We start from the raw sequence: 22,959 nt of genomic DNA, 5'->3' as shown, positions 1-22,959 counted from the left end.
AAAGAGTTAGAAGGGAGGTGTGGCTTTTTGCACATGTAGTGAATGCAGGTGAGGGCCTGGCCGAAGTCCATAAAGTTTATCACAGATTTTACCCTGAGTATAGGGGAACAGTCGCTTCAAAACAATGGAGCTGATTGTATCAGTTTGGCTTATTTGATTTGGGATGGATTGATTGACATTTTGCAATGTAAATCTACTTTATGCAACAAATTGTATCTAGGTCTCAGTTTTAAGATCTGTGCTTACAAAAAAGTAATACAATTAATGGATGATAAAATCACTGACTATAGCTTCTATTTTACAGAATTGCAACATTCATTCATTCATCTGTTTACCTGAAGATCCACATATGATAGTTGTAGTGACTAATGATTGATCAGCATTGCAGAACTGTCAGCAGAAACAGTTCATGTGCACGGGGTGTCCAAAGGACTATATTCTGTTCTGAAGGTTAATTGCCCACAAAAGAATGGGGCAGTGGGATTCTTACGCAATATTGTAACAAACATGCACTAAATAACTATTCAGGTTTCATGTTTCAACGCTGATCTTTGCTGGTTTCCACAGTTACATATGTCAGTTTGAACACAGGGCTAAAATGATGGTAATACCGTACAACAATGCACTTAATATTGATGACGACGATGATGATAATTAAAAATGATTAAAATATGTTTAGGCCTACTATAAATAATCATAAGCAGGAGAATCTTTCTTTCTTTCTTTTTGTTTATTTACAAAATAAATGCCCCTGTTTTGTCACTGCATACAGCACAATTAGCTTTTCATTGCCATTTTTGTCCATTAAAAACAAAACAAAACAGGATTCCCAGATTCAGAGAGAGTCTCGTTGAACGCTGAACGTCTCACTGGCCCTGTACCTTTAAGAGAGGTTTACAGTACTTCCGGGTTAGAGGGCTGAGTGGATAAGTCCAAAACATCTGTGAGTAATAGATGAAAACGCGATCTGTCATTGATGCTGGGGTATTTCTATTTATAAATCAGGTTTGTTTTTTTCAGTTTTAATTTACGTGTTCAGCCGCACGCGCAAACATAAAGATTATTTAGAAAATGCCAGTGCAAAAATTGCATTATTAATTAACGTTTCCGCCTTCAGTTCATATTATTTCACACAATGTGAATGTGACCTGTGCAGTAAATCGCATTGGACTGTAAAACAGCCATATGCTACTTCAGGACTTCATCAGCCTCAGCCTGTTATTGACCTCAAGTTGGCTGTTCTACAAGCGCACTTGACCTTTCTTGCAGTTACAGGTTCAATATGAGATGACTGAACCAAGAAATTTACAATTCAACTAACGTTAAGCTTTTTTTCCCTTCTTCTTCTGGGACAGTTACCCCGGTCAGTCAAACCACATAAGAATAAATGTATAGAGATGACTGTTTGAATATATAAATAACATCTCAACAGTCTGTTCTACACTTTTGTCTTCTTTGATTCCAGTGGCAAATATAGTGATACAATATAGTGTAATGCAAATTTAATAATCAAAGATGAATTATTTTGTCAGTGCTTTTGCATGGAAAAACGTAGTGTAGTATTAAATAAATATAGAGCAGTATTTGAATGGCGATCGTGTAACGTTAATGGTCTAACAAACAAATAGGTCTAAAACTTTTAGAATACATTGTATACAATACATGCATTGTAGAAAATACCAATACCTTCAAAGTTTGGCCTCAGAATAGTTTTTCAATGTCCTTCTCACGTCTTGTACTGAAAACTTACTGTTAAAGGATATACACAGACAATGTTTTTACATTTTATGTAAATGTGGTGTACTTGTTAATGAGTTGTATGAATTTTCAAATAACAGATCTACCCTCTGAATCACTCTTGGCCGTGCTTATTTGTATTGTTAAAATTTTTCTTGAAAGTGTGTGGCTGTCCTGTTAATTGTTACATTTTAATGTAGTATTCACAATTGTTAGTCTTACAGTAGCTGTTCCCTCTTTTGGATTTTTTAGTTTTTTCAGGATGGCCTCTTTTGGCTGGAAACGTAAGGTGGGGGAGAGAGTTTCCAAGACGACAGTGCAGCAGTTTGAGAAGGACTCAGAGCAGGTGGATGACGAGGATGTGGGGAAGGAAAGAGTTGATTGGCTGCATGTCATCAAACGGCGACGAGAGGTGCTGCTGGAGGATTGTGCTGCTAAGAGCACGAGACTAAAGGATGAAGGAATGCTGCTCGCCGAGCAGGGAAGGTAGACCTCTGTTTGTGTGTTTGTTAAATCCAGCAGTCTTGTGTTCCCCATCAAGTTCGGTCTCTCGACACTGCGTAGCTTACGCTTGGGGTTATCCCCCTCCTCCTAAAATACTGAAGCCTTATTGCATCACGCCGGTAAATCTTACCGGCCAATGACGCTTGAGCTAGGGGCGGAGCCACCCACTATATAGGTCAATGTCCAGCGTCATTGCCTCAGAATCTTTCTCCTTCACGAAGCAAGCATTGAAGACTTCTCACCGCCGTTAACTCTTCGCTTTTAGTTCCCCTTTGGCGATCTGGCAAGAAGACGAGATGTCACTTAAGGAGTGCTGTGCATGCGGGGGCCCAATTGAGCTCCCTGATGCACACGACGCATATGTCTTCTGTCTGGGCCGAGCCCACGCAGAGGCCGCGCTGGATGGGCCTGACTGTCCTTCCTGTGAGCAAATGACAGTCAAAACCCTCCGGGCCAGGATTTCCGTGATCCAAAAACTGCGCACCGGCTAATCCATTGCCTCCGCCCCCCGTCGCCGTCAAGCCGCGGGAGGAAAGGCTGAGGCAGCCACGTGCAGTAGTCCCCTCTGATGAACGCATGTCGACTCAGTTTCTGCATGCTCATCACTCAAGAGAGCCACCTGTTTCCTACACGAGGTCCAGCCACCACCCCTCGGACGATGCGCGGGACCTGGTCTCTTTTTGTGCTGCAGAAGATGAAGTGGACGTCGAAGACGACGCTATGTCGACTGCAGCCTCTGGTTCAGGTGACTGGTCCGCCTGACAGGAGTCGGAGGCTTCCCACAGTGAGGTGCACGAGCCCCCGGCCCCAATTGACGAAGAGCTGGTGAAGATCCTGTCGGAGGCTGTACAGGATTTGGGTCTTGATTGGTCGCCCCCCGAGCAACCAGCCAAGAACAGGTTGGACATGCGGTATTTGCAGTCGGGCCGCCAGGTTGCCACCCCCCAGAGACCCGCTCCCTTTTTCCCTGAGGTCCACGAGGAGGTCTCGCGGTCTTGGCGCTCCCCCTATTCGGCCCGAGCCCAAGCCGCGGGATCACGTATGCTCTTCTCTGTGGACGGAGCCGACCGCTGGGGTTATACTAAGCTGCCACCCGTCGAAGAAGCAGTTGCAGCACATCTTTGTCCGTCCGCACGTGGGTGGAAATCTGCGCCATCGCTTCCATCAAAGCTGTGCCTCACCACGAGCCACATCGCGGATAAGGCTTATTTGGCAGCAGGCCAAGCAGCGTCCGCGATCCACACTATGGCCGTTCTCCAGGCTTTCCAAGCCAAAATACTGCAAACATTGGATGAGGAGGGGCCGGACTCTGCCGCCTTCAAAAAGCTGCATTCGGCCACTGACTTGCCGCTCAGAGCCACGAAGAAGACGGCCCAGGGAATCGGCCGCTGTATGGGCAGTCTCGTCACACTTCAGCGGCATCTTTGGCTGACGTTGACTGACATGAGAGAGTCGGAGAAGGCTCGGCTGTTGGACGTGCCCATGTCCCCGCTCGGCCTGTTTGGTGATGCTGTGGGCTTGTTTTCTGAGAAGTTTCTGGAGGCCCAGAAATAGTCAAAGGTGATGAGTCATTTCCTGCCGAAGAGAGATCGGTCCGCTGCACCTCTGCCACGTTCCAGATCCTCTTCTTCGCAGCATTCAAAAAGGAACGAAAGACCGCCGCCTGCTCCTTCCTTGAGAGCGAGGGTGGACCCGGAGCCAGCCGTGAGACCGAAAGCGAGGCCGTTCCGGTACCCGAAGAAGATGGGACCCCGTCCTTCTGGTGCTGTGCCAGATCCACAGCAGCGTTCCTGACTGGGGTGGTCTGAGGGGGAAGTGGCCGCCCCGAGAAAGACGGACGAGGAGCCGCTTCGCAAGACAGTTCGTCTTGCTGTGTTTCCCCTGCCTGTCCCCTCGCATGTTGCAGGCGACAGAGGGAAATGTTTGTTGTCAATAAAGTTTGCACAAAAAAGCACAAAGCAAACACTGTTCAGCAAAAGAGCTCTTTTTTCCCCTCACAGTTGTTCCCAATCGCGCGTTATAAGCAGAGTCCCGTTTTTGAATGGCGCTCTGCAGGGCGCAGGCCACGTGCGCTCTCTCAGTCTATGCATAAGTGTCCCCCCGGCTCATGCCGGTGGTCCAGCCGGTGCAGAAGACATCTACGATGCCCCTCAGGTGGTGGGTGTCTCCCCGTCATCAGACGACGGGCCGTCACAGACGCGTCAAGAGGCGCTCCAACCCCTTTCTCACTATTTGGATGTGTGGCGCATGCTTCCAGGAGTGTCGCTACTTCCTGGTCCCCAAAAAGGAAGGGGGTCTTCGCCCTATTCTGGATTTGAGACCGGTGAACCGCGCACTTGTAAAGTGCTCGTTCAAGATGATAACAGTAAAACAGATCCTCGTGCACATTCAGCACGGGGACTGGTTTATCTCGGTGGACTTAAAAGATGCCTATTTGCACATCCAAATATCCCCTTGTCACAGGCGCTTTCTAAGATTCGCGTTCGAGGACAGAGCTTATCAATTCAAAGTTCTCCCGTTCGGCTTGGCGTTGGCCCCGAGGACTTTTACGAAGTGTATCAATTAGGGATGCACCGATACCACTTTTTCCAGTACTCGCCCGATACCGATACTTTTATTTTTGGTACTTGCCGATACTGAGTACCGATACCAATATTTTCATTGCATTTGTAAATTTTTAAAATATTGGGTACAGAAACCAAAAGAGTATGTATAATGTTAGTTGGTTAACTTCATTTATCCCTCCCTACCATTAAGTAACTTGTGCATTGTTTTACTTACTTGTTTTTGACATATCTGACCGAACTACAAACTTTCCAGTGATGTCTGTGAGAAAGGTATATTCACTCGACAAGCTCGCGCATCTGCGCTGCCGCTCGCTCAATCCACTCAGCGTGATTTGCTTACCAGCTGGCGCAAATCAGCTATACAGGCATTAATACTGAATGTTTTATATTCATTGCATACATATACTTCGTAGACATCTTTAATCTCTAATAACTCCATTCTGCTGTCTGTTTTCGATGTTTTTTTGTCTGAATATGGCACTTATCACATGATGTGCGGTATCGGCATTTGGTATCGGGGCATTTTTACGAGTACGAGTACAGGAGCTCAGTATCGGGCCCGATACCAGTATCGGTATCGGTGCATCCCTAGTATCAATGCAGCGCTTTCCCCTCTCAGGCAGAGTGGAATTCGCATCCTGAATTATCTGGACGACTGACTTGTTATAGCCCAGTCGCGGGATACACTGGAAAACCACAAATGTCAGCTTTTAGAACATCTGAGGCATCTAGGACTGACGATCAATGTGCAGAAGAGCAAGCTTCGCCCCACGCAGACTATCACATTCCTAGGAATGGATTTGGACTCGCTATCGATGAGAGCACGTCTCTCTCAAGAGCGAATGCAGGCTTTGATCAGCGCTCTCACCTCGTTCAAACCGGGGAGAGTGGTGATTCTGAAATGCTTTCAGAGACTGTTAGGGCGTATGGCAGCAGCAGCTGTGGTGTGTCAACTCGGGCTTCTGCATATGAGACCACTTCAGCTATGGCTGAAATCCCGGATGCCAAGCAACACGTGGAAGAACGGTCAGTTGCGGGTCTTGGTGACTCGCAGATGCTAGCCCCCTGGCTCAACACGAGGATGTTCGAGCAGGGAGTCTCGATGGGCAGGGTGGTCAGCAGAAAAATTGTCACAACGGATGCATCATTGACGGGCTGGGAAGCCCTTTGCGACGGCAGACCGGCTTATGGCACTTGGACGAGTGCGCAAGCGAAGTGGCATATAAACTGTCTGGAGCTGAAGGCAGTATTTTTAGCTTTGCAAGGCTTTCTTCCACTGATAAAGGATCAACACGTCCTGGTTCGGACAGACAACACGATGGTGGTATCCTATATCAACCATCAGGGAGGTATTCGTTGACACTCACTTCAAAGGCTGGCGGAACGTTTCCTCCTTTGGGCGGACAGAAATTTTCTGTCGATTCAAGCAGTTCATGTTCCCGGCAGTCAGAACTGCGGCGCGGACATGCTGTCCAGTGGTGGTCCAGTTCTCGGGGAATGAAGGCTGCACCCGCAGACCATTCAGCTGATTTGGAGCCTGTTCGGAGAGGTGGAGATCGACTTGTTTGCCTCAGAGGAGAACGCGCATTGCCAGCTGTTCTTCTCGCTGACGAACGCGCCTCTGGAGGGGGATGCTCTTTCGAGTCGCTGGCCCAAGAAGCGCAAATATGCTTTTCCCCCAGTGAAGATTATGCCGCTAGTGCTGCAGAAAATCAGAGAGGAAAGGGGGATGGTGCTTCTGTTCGCGCTGAATTGGCCAAACCAGCCGTGGTTCCCGGCGTTGGTAGAGCTTCTAACGGCTCCCCCATGGCTGATTCCGTTACGGAGAGATCTCTTATCTCAGGCAAAGGGCTCGGTGTGGCACCCCAGGCTGGGGCTATGGAACCTCCATGTTTGGCAGGTCAGCGCGGAGAGCAGACGCTAAACGTATCTCAGCGAGTCTTGGATACAATTGCTGAAGCCAGAGCTCCATCTACCAGATGTCTGTACAGTCTGAAATGGAAAGTTTTCACTACATGGTGTATGACGAAAGATGAGGACCCAGCCAGCTGTGATGTGTCTGTCATTCTATCGTTTCTGCAGGACTGTTTGGATGCTGGACGCACGCCATCTACTCTAAAAGTGTATGAGGCTGCTATTTCAGTTTTCCATTTGCCTATCGGTGATCGTTCGGTCGGTGGGCATCATCTGGTGACGAGCTTCTTAAGAGGAGCGTGGAGGTTGCGCCCCTTTCGCTCTAATATGGTACCGGTTTGGGATCTGTCCTTAGTGTTTAGTGCACTTTCCGAGCCACCCTTTGAGCCGCTGCTTTCGGCAAACTTGAAAGTGCTCTCGTTCAAGACAGCGCTCTTGCTCGCTTTGGCATGTGGTAAGAGGGTGGGCGACTTACATGCACTGTCTACGAACACTGCGTGTATGGAGTTCGGTAAGGATGACTGTATGGTCAGACTGCAGCCTAGACGGGGGGGTATGTGCCTAAAGTGCTTTCTACGTCGTTTAGAGCGCAAGTCATCACGCTTCAGGCGTTTGCTCCTCAGGATTCAAAGCCAGCGACACACCCGCTATGCCCAGTCCGTGCTCTGCGAGTTTATCTGGAGAGGACTAGTCATTTCAGACAGGCAGAACAGCTGTTTATATGTTTTGGTGGCCGTACCAAGGGACTGCCAGTGTCAAAACAGCGGCTGTCACATTGGATTGTGGAAGTGATCGCGTTGGCGTATGCTTCTAAGAATGAGACCTGTCCGTGGGGAGTACACGCCCACTCCACAAGAAAAATGGCTTCGTCGTGGGCTTGGGCAAAAGGTATGTCGATTCAGGATATTTGTCTGGCAGCAGGATGGTCTTCACAAGACACTTTTGCTAGATTTTACAACCTGGAGATTCCGTCATTCGCACTGCTCGTTCTGTCTGTGCGGTGATGTATCTACAGCTTGGCAGTTGGCTGCTGCCTGCACCTGGCCACGCCCCCCAGACGATCAGGGTGGTTTCGACTAGGTCCGGTAGACCCAAGACATGCCTATAATAATTATAGTCAGCGGCTCTCTACATGCGTTCGAGCTGCGGTAGGTGCGCTGTTTTTATTAAGTATCAAGTGGTAAATGCTGTATATGTACGTGGCTCCAGCAGCGCTGCGGCCAGTCCATGTGTAGTGTTGTGCTTTATTACTGTGCTTAGTCCCGCTCGACTAGAGCTGGAGGGCGTTGGTTTCCCCGAGTGTTCTATGAAGCAGTTAACGGGCTCAGCTCTATTGGGTCTGACTCATTAGACTCTTCTCACCGGGTATGTGGAATACAACACAGCGGGATTGTATGCGTTCCCCAAGCGTAAGCTACGCAGTGTCGAGAGACCGAACTTGATAGGGAACGTTTCCAGTTACGTACGTAACCTCGGTTCCCTGAAAGGAGGAAACGAGACACTGCGTGTGCTGCTGTGTTGTAATCCTCAGAGTCTTGTACCTATTCGAACAGTCGAAAGATTCTGAGGCAATGACGCTGGACGTCGACCTATATAGTGGGTGGTTCCGCCCCTAGCTCGAGCGTCATTGGCCGGTAAGATTTACCGGCGTGATGCAATAAGGCTTCAGTATTTTAGGAGGAGAGGGATAACCCCAAGCGTAAGCTACGCAGTGTCTCGTTCCCTTCTTTCAGGGAACCGAGGTTACGTACGTAACCGGAGACGTTTTTAACAGAGGGCTAAATATTGCAAGTTTGGATGAGCTAATAGACAGTCTATATGGGAATAGCAAGACGTGTTTACAGAAAGAACCAAGTCTCAAACAACATTGCTTCTACTGTTTTTATTTCTTAGTTACAGTCTGAAGCATGATGTATGGTATGAGTCAAAAAGTGAGTCAGTGAGTTGAAATTATGTAAAGACGTTAAATGTTTCCACAGTGTTTTGTGGGTGCTCCATTGTAATCTATTCTGTGTTCGGGTCCAAAATTCCCTAACTTATGTACACTTGAAATCAAGATTTTAATTTTTTGAATGAAATGAAATCTTTCATTCAACAATGACACATTAAATTAATCAAAAGTGAAAGTAAAGAGAATTATAATGTTACAAAAGATTTCTATTTCAAATAAATGCTGTTTTTTTTTTTTTACTTTCTATTCATCAAAGAATCCTAAAAAATATATGATGACAGTTTGCACAAATTATTAAGCAGTGCAATGGTTTTCAACAATGATAATAATAAGTCAATTTTCTTGAGCACCACATCAACATATTAGAATGATTTCTGAAGGATCATGTGACACTAAAGACTGGAGTGATGATGCTGAAAATTCAGCTTTCCCATCACATGAATACATTACAATTTAAAAGTGTGCTAAATTAGAAAACAGTTAATTTAAATTGTAATAATATTTCAAAATATTACTGTTTTTAAGTTTTTCATCATTTCACAATATTAATATTTTTTACTGTATTTTTTATTAAATAAATGTAGCTTTGGTGAACATACGACATTTATTTCAAAAACATTTAATATAATCTTACCGACCCCAAACATTTAAACAGTAGCATAGACACACATACAGACTGGTAGGACATTGATATCCTGGGTTTGACAGGGAGCTTTCTGTTTGATTTGAAATGGAAAGTCACATAATAAGATACTTGTTGGCCCATGGAAAACCTTTCTCCTCTTACCTGATTTTCAGTAAGTTTCTCTGTTTTTTTACACCCTGGAGGCATGTGCCAGCCAAAATCCTTCCTGGAAAAACCGACAGCTGTTTTGCCTTTACGGTTACTCAACAAGTTATTATTTAATCAGGTCAGTGCATTGGCCAGCAACATGACAAAGCAGTTGTTGTCAATGATAGAAACAGAGTTCTTGGAGTCATCAACAAAGAAGATAAACAGCGGGACTTACTCTGTCAATTATAACAGTGCCACATTCATCCAGCAGATGGAGCTGTGGGTTTGCTATGGACTCTCTGCATGTGGATGCCACTTGTTTGAACTGGTTTTAGGAAATGGTTCACTCAAAATATGCTGGCTCATACAAAACTATTATATGGCTTCAGAAGACTTAAAATATAGTGCAGAAGTTGTATGGAGTATGATGGTTTTTATGGTGCCCTTTTTGTCGTTTTGGAACTTGACATCCCAGACCCCCATGCAAATGAATTATGTAGACATTTTTAATTATATTTCTGGGTTTGCTATTCTTTTAAGAACATTGACTTACAACCAACTATTTACATTATTCATCCCGAATGAAAAACACAGACTGAGCTCATATTAGCAAGGATAAAGCTGTTTATTATATCACTTTTCAAAGCAAATCTGTTTTTTTTTTGTTTATTTGAAGTAGAAAAAAGGATTACATCTATCTACTTTTATTGACATTTATTCTTTCAATGACTGGATAAGCCCGACAACCGGACGGAGAGGCCTAGACAGGAGTTCAGTACAGTATGTAGAAGCTGAAAATTTTAGCACTCATATGGGACTTTCAGTTTTAGCATGTCTGTGAAAAGCTCAACCAACGGTCATGAAGCAGGACTGAGCTGAAAGGCAATACACTCTAATGTGCGCGTTTTGCTTTATTTATTTTCTAAGATAATAAGTAATTATGTCATTGTTTAATATGCACTCTCTTTTCTTGGAGGCAGCATTTCTTATATGAATCTCTGTAGCAGGTGTGTCCACATAAACATTAGGATGATCTTCATCTCTTTGAGTTGAGAGGGTGTTACGAAATACGAGACGGTGAGAAAAAGGGCTTCTTTCTCAAGTTTCTCATCTTTTAACCACTTAACCGGAACAATAAGTCAAATTAGGCCGCTTGTTTTCTCACTGTCCAAATAAAAAAGCAATAAACGTCATAACCAGCAAGCACTTGCAGAGGATAAAAGAAAAGCTTGAATTTACTGGAAGATGGTTTAAAGGCATGGATTAAACTCAAGCTGCCGTTATTGCGGCCTTACCCTGTAAAGCCTTAACAAGTCCATGAGATGTCGGGGTAAAGTGTGTCACTCTTCAATTTTATAACCTTTTAAAACCTTCTTTTCTTCTCCGCAACTCTCTGTCTCCATCCTTGTTTGGATTCCTTTAAAAGTTGTAGTCTGAAATGTTTTTAATGGTATAATCAAGCAGCACTTTGGCTCTAATCGTGTAATAGTGCACTGTAGGCCACTGCTGCTCGTGATGTGATTACCGTAGCACTATGCCAATATTTGTTGCACCTGCTTTTTCAGAGAAATTAAAGGAAGGCCGGATAGTGTTCCTCAGAAAATGTAATGAAATGTGGGATGTTGAATTTATTTATTGCCAGATCAAGTCAGGTAAATGACAGGGCCACAGGTTTTAGGATTTATGTATAATTACCCCTCTTGCTAATGGACAGTTTGTCACTGTAGTGTTTTTTGACTGAAGATTTGGTGTTTTGCATTTGGCAAATACAGTCTTACAGTTGAGCTCATAAAATTGACTAAACACAGCAGGTAACCATATAAAACGAATGTGAAATGTTCAACTGTGTACCTATTGACTGCTGAGCAATTTTTTAAATTTAAATAATCATAATTAAAGATAACTATGTGTGTTCAGTGTGGGGATTTTGTTCAGGAAAATGTTCTACTGGTTTTTGTACAAACTGTTCATCCCTTTTTATTGCTACTGGAGATGTTGACTGTTTTATCATGCGTAGGATGATCTTCAGAAAAGGAAAAACTTTTCGTTAAGTGGCCTATTTAACTGTGCAGGGCAAAAATAGCACTGTGTTACCAGGGAAGGCTTAAATAGGAGTCCAAAGAGGGTTTCTAGGCTCATCAGACCTTGGTACATCCATTCATTGTCATTTAATAAGAATATGAAGTGAATCTAGACTCCAATAGATCTGAATATATTTGAATGTATTGGAGATTTGAAAAAAAAAATTTAAATTAGTGAAGGATGCATAAAATACCCACATTCACATATAAAACTTTACAGTTTGTGGAACTGCTCATAATACATTTAAATATTTAAATATTATCTGAATAGGATGATAGCATTACTCAAAGAAGTTTATGTATCCCTCAGAGATTTTTATTGTAGAAATGTAGTGTGTATCTGGAGGAATCAATGCATATTTCAGCCATGTGTTTTTACATATATATTTAATCATTTAGCAGATATGTTTACCCTAAATGAGAAACCATGCAAGCTATGTATCATAAGAGCCAACAATATTTGCAGTACAATAGTACAGATGCTACAGTAGGTAACTTGAGGTGACTCTGTCTCATTCACATTCTTACAAAAGACTCAAATGTCTTTATTACTTGAAATCACCTTTAAATTTCACACGCTTGGTAGCCATTATAGCTGGGGTCAGTGATGATACTCCCTTAAACAATGGTCCTGGCTAATGCTTTACACCAGTAAGTGAAAACCCAGCAGCCCCTGAAGAGGCGTGTTGCCCTTGGTGACTCTTATAATCAAGTTTTTTGGAGAATAAGTGAATTGTGATGAGGAAATTACATGGAGCTGCAGGACAGTGGGAACAGGTCAGGACAGGTCAACACAGTGCACTCACTATGAAGCTGCATTTGATGCTCACTTTGCTCCTTTGTGTTTTTATACCTGAAAGGGTGTAAATTATGAGTGTCTATGAAACATACTCAATTTGCTGGTGCATATAAACGGGCGATTCTAGGTGGGGGGCCATGGAGGCCAGTGCCCCTTTGTCAACAAGCTTGGCCCTCGATAGAGGCTATTTACACTTATTTGAAAAGGGAGAAAAAAAGTTTGCCAAAAGGCAGATTCGAACCCAGGTCGATCGCGTCAAAAGGAGTAGGCTATGACATACGCTTTACCAAGCTTGAATCTGACGATTGAAGACTGTCTTTTGTAATGTTGACTAGCCCAATCACACGTTGGTGGGTGGAATTAGTGTAAATAGCCTCTGCCAACAAGGCGGCCTATTTGCACTTAGTGTAAATAGACACTCCGATTTTTTTTTTTTATTCCCAACAGTTAAACAGTTGCCCACAGAAAAAAAAACAGGGGGTGCTGCAGCACCCTCAGCACCCCCACTTCCCGCGCCTATGTCTGGCCCCCCTAAATTTGAAATCATATAAAAAGATGCAGGTAAAAGAAACTATTTAATTTCAGTCATGTTCACATAGTGAGAAATAATCTTAATCTTTTAGAGATATGTAGAGATCTAATATAGATTTTATATTGCATAAGCATATGAAACATTCATGGCAAACTTTGCAAACTGCTTAACTGCTCAAGATAAGCAAGGGACTCATGAACAACTATTGAAAAACAAAAAACATCCAGGTAACGACACACAGTATTACTGTAAGTTTCAAGCATATGTAAACTTTTGAACCGGCATTTTATTTATTTATCTTTTAATTCAGCTATAATTTCTTCTTGTGGACTATAAACATATGACATTTTTTAATCAGGGCAGTACTAAATAAATAAAAAACAACATGCAATTTTTATTATCTCTTTTATTTTATTAAAATTAACATTTGGCCATTTCTTCAGGGATGTAAATTGAACATGAATGATAAGGTTACTTATAAATGAATTTTCCTAAGTTGAATTGTGGTAGGCCCATTTGTAAAATGATGCAGCAGATTTAAAAAAAAATGTAATTTACCATTTTTATTTGTTTTGTTATATAGCGTGTCAAGTTCACACATGTAGCAAAATGCCTAGATGTTGAAAGTGTGTTGTCATCAAGATTACTTGTCAAACAAACAAATAAATTAACTTGACCTAGCAAAATTAATATAAAAAAAAAAATTGGTAGATAAATGTGTGTCCCCCCACTAACGCCACTGCTTATAAATGTTGTATTGTTATCCAACAGTGGTGCCATGCTTAGAAGATGCAGTATATTTATTTCTAACCCAAAATAACAAGTTAGTTCTTGAACTGCATGGGAGTTTTGAAAGCTGGATTTTCTCAGCAGTTTGCTTACTTTGCCATTTAACCCTGAGACCAATTAGTTATCCCAGTATTAACAAGACTTTCACTTGGATTGTTTCTTTTACTTTTTGGTGGGGCTTTTCTTTCTTATAAACTTCCACTCATTTAGATCAAGGTTTACAGCCATAGTTACAGAATATAAACTGTTGTAAGTATTTTGATATGTGAAAATAATTTGGATACATATTTGACTCTTTGCCATGTGACTTCAGTCAAATTGGAAAAAACAATCAGGTTGGATAAATACATTTTTATGTCACTCGAAATTAACCTTAGTAACCCATTTGATTTTTCTCTTAGTGTGAATCATAAAATCATAATTTATGCACAAGATGAAGTATCACAGGTGAATAAATGAGCAAATATCACATCAGTACCCATGTGATATTGCTCTATATCAGCATGGCTGTAATTCTGCCATAGGCACGATAGAGATAGATACTGTAACTGTAGCTATAGTTCATTCCGACTCTGTTGAACCCAAGGTATTACATGTACTTTGTCACTGCTATGCTGCGATAAACATCTTCATGAAGATCTTCTACGTTCTCATAATTTTTTCTTACAATACAGATCGGTATCACATGGGTACGAGTGTAATATTGCATTTATAGTTCATAAATATAGTAATATTGCAGTTCAATGGCATTGTAAATAAATAAGTGTGTAAATAAATATAAGAAACAACCACTGAGTGTCTTAAAAACATTTTGTATGCAGAATTACTTCCTTCTGACACAGATTCAAATCTCAAGTTGACAGTTTAGCTTTAACAGCTGAGCCAAGTCTCTGTTACTAATTCGAAAACATCACTTAGAACTATTAACAAAGGAACGTTGAGTTGCTTCATTGAAAGCTCACTGTATTATGTAGAGTCGGGTTGCTTGGGTATTATGAGAGAGTACTCATTTGACTAGTGTGATCACTCCAGTCCATACCGTGCCCAATCACGGTTCGCTGAGCAGCTACTACTTTTGTGTGCGCTACTGTCATGATTACGACAACAAACATATAACGGATTATAACGGTTATGGTTCTCATCTTATTGATGAACTTTAATTGTAGTGTGCGAGAAAAGCTGCAAGTTCCTCTATCAGCGTCATCTGTTTTCCGTAATAATGTTCTAATACTTGCAGCACACATTTTGCAAATTTTGAACAGAAAAAGTTACATAGTGCTGCTTTAAAACAATGAAAATCGCTGCGCTACATAAGTGATAAATCTATTACACAGTCTATTAGCGAAAGCGCTTTTCTTCCTTTTTTTCTTCAGATGAAAAAGTTGGATCGTAGTGACGTAAGTATGCTCCGGCCCCGGAACGTTAAGTACAGTGTGAGTGCCGGCCAGCGGGGGAAACGGCTAAATGGTTCCCGTGGCGATATTGGATGAATATCTCATGGGTGGAAAACATAGATATGTATAGGTAGATTCCACATTCAGCCTCTCCAGATATGTCAGTGCAACGGTCAATATGTCGTCACTCACAATAAAAATCAGTGAGTTTCAAGATGCCACAACATTGCGTTTCATAAATTCTTAAGAAATTGGATAAACTTTCAAAGGAAAGAATGTGTTGGTTTGTGTTTTTAATATGTATTAACTCAATATTACATAGTACATTTTAAGTGTCTTATTGGCTAACGGCTTCTTCTTCTTGTATTGTGTTAGTTTAGCAAAATCATCTGCTTAAGTCTATTGCTGATATAGATATTTATACATGCTTATAACTAGGGTTGCAGACAGGTAATTTACTCTTGAGTGTTCACGGACCTGCTTTGACCATTCCAATATGGCGGACGGCGTACGTATAGCGGCCCATAGAAACAGCCGCTTATAGGGATATATATCTATGTTGGAAAGACCTCTCAGCCAATCAGATTCGAGGACCAGAAAGAACTGTTGTATCCACTTTTTTCCTGAACACGGAAGTCTTTATACATTAAACAAAACACTGTCATATTACCATATGCAGTTCAGTTTAGCAGAGTATGTGAAATTGGCCAAATTTTATCACGTGAACACCCCACAATCCTTGTCTCGTTGATGTTCAGTAAGTTATGTCTCATGAAAAAAGTGACCGGACAGATGGTTTGTGTCTCCTGTCGGTATTGTTGACACGTGGGAGCTTTTCCGCTATTAGTGGGACTGTTTCCTGGGTGACATTCATTTAGAGTTAAACTTTCCTGCCATACTTCATTAAGTGGGATGAAATGAGACCATTTGTAAGTTTCCATTGGAGAACTGATTATACATGTCTGTACATCTGTAATTTAAGTTCTGAAAGTGCTAACAGTTCAACAGAGACAGATTTTGCTACCAAACAACAGAAATAGCAGGTGACTTCAGTCAGCATATTCCTAATGCTGGACTCAACTTCAATTTCCATGGCTTGCGGATAAATTTGTTTTATTGTTTTTTTTGCTTATTTGTTTTTATTGTTTTTGATTCGCTTAATCTGTGATATTAAGACTTAATTCTTGAATATTATTAAATTCCCCAGTAATCACATTGTCTTTTTTAAATCTGCCTTTTTAAATTAAATAACGATTAAGTTTGCAGGGGGTTCATGAAACATTGACATCTAAGGCACATTTACAAAGTGACAGACAAATAGTACTTTGACACTGTAGTGTCATAGTGTCACTTACATTAAGGATGACAGTAATAGTGCATAACATCGCACAGTTTCACGTGACTCCTGGCTCAACATGGCTATAAAGACAGTGCCATACAGTCTGTGTCCCAGCGTCAACACGAGGGGAGGAACAGGGCTTCCAGACTTTATAGTGATGAAAGGCTTTGTCAAATACTGTACCAACATACCAGCACATTGTACTTTGATGTTGTAGATGTTTTGCCTGTTCAGGCATCATTGGCACCCAATTCTGATATGAAGTTTTATTTACCATGTTTTGCACAGTCAGCTAATTTTATGTTGCTCTAGTGTGAGGTACGTTTGAAAATAGGAAAGGAAGTATGCCTTTCCTCATACCCACACCCGCTTTTGCAGGTACAGTAACACTATGTACTTTTTGCCTTTCCATAGCTTATGACGTGTTTCACAATCACGTACTTGGAAAACATCTAGTAAATTCCTTTTAACAGACTTTGATGGGGTTTTTTTTTATTTCCCTGAGGGTGCTTTGATGAAAGCCCTTATAAGGAAGCCCTTATCTCATCAGTTACCACAAGTCTTTGATCACTGTACATTATTTGCATGATGATAAACACAGACATGGCACAACTTTAAGAAGCTAGACCATTTTTATGGACTCAGAAAAATGGCATGTTGTATTTGCACAGCTGATGTTTAACCCTAGCTTAGTTTTTTGCTTAGCATTGTGTAAATACAGGAGCTGGTTCAGAGAAGAGGAGGTGACTGCTTGATCTGGAGAATTACGAGAAGTCATACAGGCTTAAAAGTCTGTATTTTAATGTGGTAATGAGGTCTGACCCTCATTACCAGCATTTTCAACAAGTGAGTTCAACAAATTTGAACGTCACGTTTCAACCTTTGTGACGTAGGTGCAGTAATTACTTTGGTTTTCTTAGAAGGCTGCATTTTTCTGACATAAAACATTCAGGCACACAATGCACCTGTAAGTTTATTTTCAAAACAGTTGATCAGTTAACCAGTGAACAGTTTTCAGTTAACAAGCCTTTTGGTTTCTTTCACAGTGAATTCATTGACAACAAGCAGAGCAGAGCAATACATTTTGGGAAAGATAAGTTGACAATACTGATCAAGTGTTTGCTTCCTTTGTCTGCGCAAGATTAGTAGTATGCCAAGAATTTAAACACAGCCAGTATCAAATAACATTCAGTTTGCCTCCTTTTTAGTCCTTAACGTTTTATTTTGTGAAATCTGACTCCTCATGTTCTATTTTCCCCTTGAAAATATTATAAAAGTTAAATTTTTTGATGTAAGCATCCGTAATATGTCCAAGTTTAATGTCAAATAGCTCTGAATTGTACTACAGTTGTAGGAGACTGTTTTCTTTTGAGTAAAAGTTATAGTCAATATAAGAAGGTGATTTTTTTTTTAAACCCCATACCCCGATGAGATATCAAAACACGTATTTATACTCTTTTGTCTGTTAGCTTTTTCTGGAGAGAAGGAAAATAAGAGAAGACTTGCATTTGCAAGTGTTAAACATGTCGTCAGATATCCTGTTTTACCCCAAGTTGCTCAGTCTGTCTCAATTGTTGTGAGGGTCTGCGTGTGTGTGCATACATACATTATATTGTGTATTTGCAAACTAGGAAGCTCTCATGTTTATGCTTGGAAACATGTTTGTCTTGCCTTTATAGCCAAGATTTATATATTCTCCAAGTCCTGATAAGCCACTCAAAATGCATGTTTTTTTTTTTAGTTAGCGCTATTGCTGTTCTATTTACTAAAATTGACTCTTTTTCTAATGCGTACCAGTTACCAGACTAGCTGAAAGATGTATTTAAATCATCTGTTGTTTCAAATGTGAATTTGCTTTTCATTCAGACCAACAAATATTTGTTGTGCACATGGTATGAATAAGACCATTCACTGGCAATTTGTTTAGTTTTTCGTTCTTTGTAGGTGTTGTATAATAAGTTAAATTCTATTTGTCATATGAATACGCCTTGCTAAACAGATTTTGCATGCTAGAGGTTTGGCCTTTGATGACAATTTGATTGTAAGTGTTACAATAACAAAGTGAAATTATTTAATAAATGTGTTCTTGTATGTGCATTTGCACTATTTTCTGTAGTTATATTGTAGTTGTTATGCGTGTTTACATTTTTAAAATAATTTACCGGAGTATTTTCTGTATATGTGTTTGCTGTAGGAACTGGGAGGCATTGAAGAGGTGGGACGAGGCGATTCAGCTCACACCAGACAATGCTGTGCTCTATGAGATGAAGTCACAGGTAAAAAAGAAAATCAGTTCAGTTCATACACACTACAAAAAAATGTCAGTCTGCAATAGTGGAATTTATTCTAGATGTAGAGACGCACAGCTGTTATGCTGACACACATTTTCCTCTCTTCTCTCTGGCTGTTTTCATTTCCTCCTCCCCAAGTTTCACTCTCCAAACACAGTCCCTAACTGTGGCTTTATAACAGAACATTTTGACGTCTAGGGTTTTTTCCCCATATTTTCCCTTCTCTACTCTCACAGTCTTGTGCTGCTACAGCACAAACTGTATCTTACATCGAGAGCACGATGGACATATTGTACCTGTCCTTCACTCTGGATTGAATTATTATTCCTTGAGGACGTGGACGATTTTAGAAAGTGGTCCTGAAAATGCAACCCACATTATCATAAATAAATGATGCCATTTAGCACATGCTTTCTTGTGTCTTAATGTAGGGAAAGCCTTGCTGGGTTTAAGTGTCTTGCTCAAGAGCGCAGTGGTGATCGGACAAAGCTGTTACACTAGTTCACCAGTTCATGAGTCACATTTACTTGGGATCAGACATGGGATCCTTCGTGTAAGTAGCCTAGATAGGTAATCATCTGTCTACCACATCTGTGTTTGTGAGGAAATGTGTTGAATACAATGAAATGTTATAAACAAGCAGTGCTGAAGGAGTGCTGTGCTTCTTTTATTACCCTGACTAATAAAAAACAATTACAATTATTAATACAATTATTGCTATATATATTAAAACAATTGTAAGCACAATTCATATTGTGTCTAGATATTTGTCATTTTAAATTTTAGGTCAAAAGGTTTTAAGGTCATAAGAAATGAAACATAAAATGTAAGCGTATCCAAATGCATGACTAGTTTTGAAAGTGGCAATTGTGTAATATAAATACGTTATTGATTGTATTTTTGTTATTCACTGAATGTTGGTTGAAATAATGTAATGAACAGGATCATAGAGTTTGCTTCAGCTGATGGTGGGCTGTTTATGAAAAAAGTTTATGGATCCCATTAATATGTTAGCAGCTCGTAATGAATTGTAAACCTGTTTTACGATAATGAATGAGAGCGTTAAGACCGTTAAAGAAAAAAAAAGCAGTTTGACGACCCTCCAGGCAGGCTGCTCCTTCAAAATGTTTGCAAGCACCTGCTTTTGTACAAATCAAATGGTAACAGGATATATTTGTAAAACATTTGCGTGATAAAAATCACTGATAAAAATCACAGAATAGATCATATTATTGTTAAGATGGCAGAGCAGATGGTGGTCTCAGGTTATGATGAGTCAAAGATGCCCATTCGTTTCAGTCTACAAATGACCTGGTCAGCTTTTTATTTGCTCCTTCATCTGTCAACTCATTCACTCATCTTACCTTTAATATCCTACTGTCTTTTACTCTCACCTGTCAATTTTCCACTCCTATGATCTCATCTCAGCTCTGACAGTCAAGATGAGAGTCTGCTTCAGGAATCAGGACAGTACAGTATCTTGGATCTGGCAGAGACAGATCGACTCAAAATATCAGACAGTTTTTCTATTGAGCATTTTCATCTCTTTGACAACTTAATTGAATTTAATTTTCTACTAAACAGAGGGTATTGATAGATCAAAATGTTATGTAATTCATTTTAGTTTCTCTCCTTGTTCATCAGGATCATAGTTACTATATGTTTTGCTATTTTGACATGTCATTTTTAAATTGCAGGCATTCAAATCGATGACAAAGTTCTGTGACAAAATAGAACGAAGACCGATTTAACCTTTTGACTTTCATGATTTCAACATATCTGCAATGGTCTTGGATTGCATAATTTGGATTTCTCTTTTATTTGACTTCACTAGTCTGTACAGAATTTGCTGAATGGCCCTAAATCTTGACATAGATGTTTGCATACTTGCTTACTCAATCATATGCACACATGTATGTCTGTTCAGTCTTCTTGTAACCCTGTTTTGTCTTTTTCATCCCTTCACTCTCTCTTTTTCTGTATTTTCCATTCTCTATTTTTGCTCACTTTTAAACTCTTCTTTCATCGCCCTTGTCTTGGCTTTGATGTCTGTGAACGTTGTTTTTCATGGAACAGATGAATTTGAGTGAAATGTCAAGTTGGGCTTTAAAACATTTTTCAACGGATTGATTTTCTGATTACATTTTCTATCAAAGCAACAACAGTCACATATTCCCATATGTGGGTGTAAACTTCAGAAACTGGATAAAGTCTAAATCAAATATATGTGAAACTGTTAATGTAACGGTGAAAGAACAGGTTTTACAATACAATTGTAGTGAAAGAAAGAAAGAAAATAGAAATAAAAAATAAATAAATGCATGCATATAAACATGTTTCTTTCCAAAAAAAACTGCATCTGGAAAAACAATAAAGTTGTTTTCTACATGCTATAAAGAGTATGTCAGAATGATCACGATTTATTGAGCTGAGTGCACATGAACAACTACTTTCTTTCAAATTGCTATTGATCATAATACATTACTGTGAATGTTGACTTTACTCTTTTATTTGTTGCACCCAATGTGCATTTTTTCTTCCTGCCTATATAAAACTGTCCAGTCAGTCCATTTTATTCTGAACAAAATCACTTGAACTCACATCATGTCATTATGACTTCCAAACTCATAAGTGGGAATTTCCCAGAAGCATTTGAGCGCAGCATAGGTCAGGGATTTGTTTCAGCACTGGTTGCAATTAAAAGATCTGGCTAGCCTTATTTTCCCCTTCTTGTAGTGACCTTTTCTGACTGATCACATGATCATAAGAGGTGAGTCACCTGAAAAGAGTGAGAAGGTGATGATTGAGTGTGTCCCTCATTAGTAATCTGATCGCATTGAAGTGGCAGATTGGCAAGTTTATTTTAAAATTCCCTTCTCAATGTGTCACCGTGTCCCCTGCATCTGCTTATTACACTACTGTTTAGCAGCGGCGCTCACCTCAACATCTGAATCTAACATTTTTCAGCCTGCCTGCAAATTCAGAACCAAACCTGCTGGAAACTAAGATTACAGCCCAGTTTTGTGCTTTAACTGCTGTTACCCTGGCAACACCCTGCCCTGTATAAAGCTGGTATTTAGTTTGATTATTGGGCTGACCTGATTTAAAGGCTTTAAGTAAATAACCCTGCATAATGGAAACATCTGTGATGTAAGAACATCCCTGTGTTGCCACGTAGTGCAGTGTTTGCTCGCTTGTTGTCGTTATATTGTCTCTCTCTTATGGCCCAAGTGGATGTTTTGCGTCGTGATAACACTTTATTGATGTTTAAAATTACATTTTAAATTATATCAGCTTGGTACCTGTTGTAACTGAGTAAATATGAATAGAGTTGCTCATTCTTGACATTAATTTGTTGACCAAACCTGAAGGCCAATTAAAAATATGTTACTGTTACTGAACAGTATGTTACTGTTATGTTACTGAAATTAGGTTTGTGGTTACAATTAGTTAGTTTTGTTCTCCTATAAATTATACCTAGTCATACCTCAAAATTGTTGTATTCTTAAAAAATTTAATTTGCCAACAATGTGCTACAACAGCTGTTGTAAGTTGCATAAATCACATTTTTGTTAAGGCTGGAATACACTACACAACATTTGCCCACATTTTTACAGTCTTTAGGAGTCATTGCACGTTGCCATAAGAACCACTCTGAATTTTGGCCAGTTGGAGGAGACGGATTTCACAGAAACTCCTGTAGTGTATGATGGGCACAGACTCCATATTTATCTTCATAGTTCCAGACTGTGATTCCATCCAGTTGGAGGAGTCAGTTTTAGAGCTCATATTGTTTTCATTTGTCATGCGTCTTCTAGCAATGAGGCGCTTGTTCTGTTTGACTTTATTGTGTTGGAAACAACCGGTAGTCTGGTAGCGTGTGATCATCATTCATTTGGTGTATGATTCCCAGTTTTTCTCTGTAACCATTTACAAAGTCTGCAGGTGTTTGATGCCAAGTCTTTTCAAATCTGTTTAGATTTTAAAATGAGTGTTGAGAAAATATTTCAGGAATTAAGTCCGTCAACTTCTAACCTTGTAATGTGTAACCCTTAGGTGTTGATCACCCTTCAAGAGGTGTTCCTGGCTGTGCAGTCTGCAGAGATGGCCACCAGATTCCGCCCCCTCTGGTGGGAGGCGTGGCAAACTCTGGGCCACGCCCAACTAAGTCTTGGCGAAGTAGAGCTAGTAAGTAGATTTTACGTAATGAGCTACAATTATATACAAATAGGAGACCTTGGCTAACACCGTAGGTTCTCATGCAAGAAATTTGGGAGTTATTTTTG

The 22,959-nt window shown here is 40.6% G+C and overlaps 1 protein-coding gene across 3 annotated transcripts in view; it reads left to right on the top strand.

The window, feature by feature from the left end:
- Positions 1-898: 898 nt before the first annotated feature.
- Positions 899-22,959, top strand: part of ttc33 (tetratricopeptide repeat domain 33) — a 27,307-nt gene continuing 5,246 nt past the window's right edge. Inside the window, exons 1-4 of one of the 3 annotated variants that reach the window (XM_016574998.1) lie at positions 899-943; positions 1,999-2,223; positions 18,577-18,658; positions 22,730-22,861. In XM_016574998.1, coding sequence (XP_016430484.1) covers positions 2,000-2,223; positions 18,577-18,658; positions 22,730-22,861 — 438 coding nt within the window. In that variant the 5' untranslated portion in view covers positions 899-943; position 1,999. Of the gene's footprint in view, positions 1,006-1,998; positions 2,224-18,576; positions 18,659-22,729; positions 22,862-22,959 lie in introns of all 3 variants that reach the window. The other 2 variants (XM_016574997.1, XM_016574996.1) reach the window with 2 other exon arrangements.

Source organism: Sinocyclocheilus rhinocerous, unplaced genomic scaffold (genome assembly GCF_001515625.1).
Source record: "Sinocyclocheilus rhinocerous isolate Xijiao unplaced genomic scaffold, SAMN03320098_v1.1 scaffold984, whole genome shotgun sequence".
NCBI classification, from domain to species: Eukaryota; Metazoa; Chordata; class Actinopteri; order Cypriniformes; family Cyprinidae; genus Sinocyclocheilus; species Sinocyclocheilus rhinocerous.
Note: the sequence above shows the minus strand (reverse complement) of the source record. Positions and strands in the feature narration are given on the sequence as shown.